Below are 1248 nucleotides of genomic sequence, written 5' to 3' on the forward strand. Positions count from 1 at the left end.
TCCATTTTGCTGGTATTTTCCCCTGTTTTGCGAGAAAGACCCGCCAGAAAAATTTCTATATAATGTCTACGGCCATACCACNGTTGAAAGCACCAGTTCTCGTCCGATCACTGAAGTTAAGCAACGTCGGGCTCGGTTAGTACTTGGATGGGTGACCGCCTGGGAACACCGAGTGCTGTAGACTCCCTTTTGCGCTGGAGACTCCATTTTGCTGGTATTTTCCCCTGTTTTGCGAGAAAGACCCGCCAGAAAAATTTCTATATAATGTCTACGGCCATACCACGTTGAAAGCACCAGTTCTCGTCCGATCACTGAAGTTAAGCAACGTCGGGCTCGGTTAGTACTTGGATGGGTGACCGCCTGGGAACACCGAGTGCTGTAGACTCCCTTTTGCGCTGGAGACTCCATTTTGCTGGTATTTTCCCCTGTTTTGCGAGAAAGACCCGCCAGAAAAATTTCTATATAATGTCTACGGCCATACCACGTTGAAAGCACCAGTTCTCGTCCGATCACTGAAGTTAAGCAACGTCGGGCTCGGTTAGTACTTGGATGGGTGACCGCCTGGGAACACCGAGTGCTGTAGACTCCCTTTTGCGCTGGAGACTCCATTTTGCTGGTATTTTCCCCTGTTTTGCGAGAAAGACCCGCCAGAAAAATTTCTATATAATGTCTACGGCCATACCACGTTGAAAGCACCAGTTCTCGTCCGATCACTGAAGTTAAGCAACGTCGGGCTCGGTTAGTACTTGGATGGGTGACCGCCTGGGAACACCGAGTGCTGTAGACTCCCTTTTGCGCTGGAGACTCCATTTTGCTGGTATTTTCCCCTGTTTTGCGAGAAAGACCCGCCAGAAAAATTTCTATATAATGTCTACGGCCATACCACGTTGAAAGCACCAGTTCTCGTCCGATCACTGAAGTTAAGCAACGTCGGGCTCGGTTAGTACTTGGATGGGTGACCGCCTGGGAACACCGAGTGCTGTAGACTCCCTTTTGCGCTGGAGACTCCATTTTGCTGGTATTTTCCCCTGTTTTGCGAGAAAGACCCGCCAGAAAAATTTCTATATAATGTCTACGGCCATACCACGTTGAAAGCACCAGTTCTCGTCCGATCACTGAAGTTAAGCAACGTCGGGCTCGGTTAGTACTTGGATGGGTGACCGCCTGGGAACACCGAGTGCTGTAGACTCCCTTTTGCGCTGGAGACTCCATTTTGCTGGTATTTTCCCCTGTTTTGCGAGAAAGACC

General features: G+C 49.6%; 1 protein-coding gene across 1 annotated transcript; it reads right to left on the bottom strand.

Moving 5' to 3' along the window:
* Nucleotides 1-66: 66 nt before the first annotated feature.
* On the bottom strand, nt 67-1011 carry LOTGIDRAFT_167129 (hypothetical protein; the record flags this gene model as incomplete). The annotated part of the gene is made up of 1 exon (XM_009064614.1): nt 67-1011. The coding sequence occupies one exon, from the start codon at nt 1009-1011 to the stop codon at nt 67-69; it is 945 nt and encodes a 314-aa protein (XP_009062862.1).
* Between the last annotated feature and the right edge of the window lie 237 nt (nt 1012-1248).

The sequence above is a fragment of the Lottia gigantea genome (assembly GCF_000327385.1).
Source record: "Lottia gigantea unplaced genomic scaffold LOTGIsca_64, whole genome shotgun sequence".
NCBI classification, from domain to species: domain Eukaryota; kingdom Metazoa; phylum Mollusca; class Gastropoda; family Lottiidae; genus Lottia; species Lottia gigantea.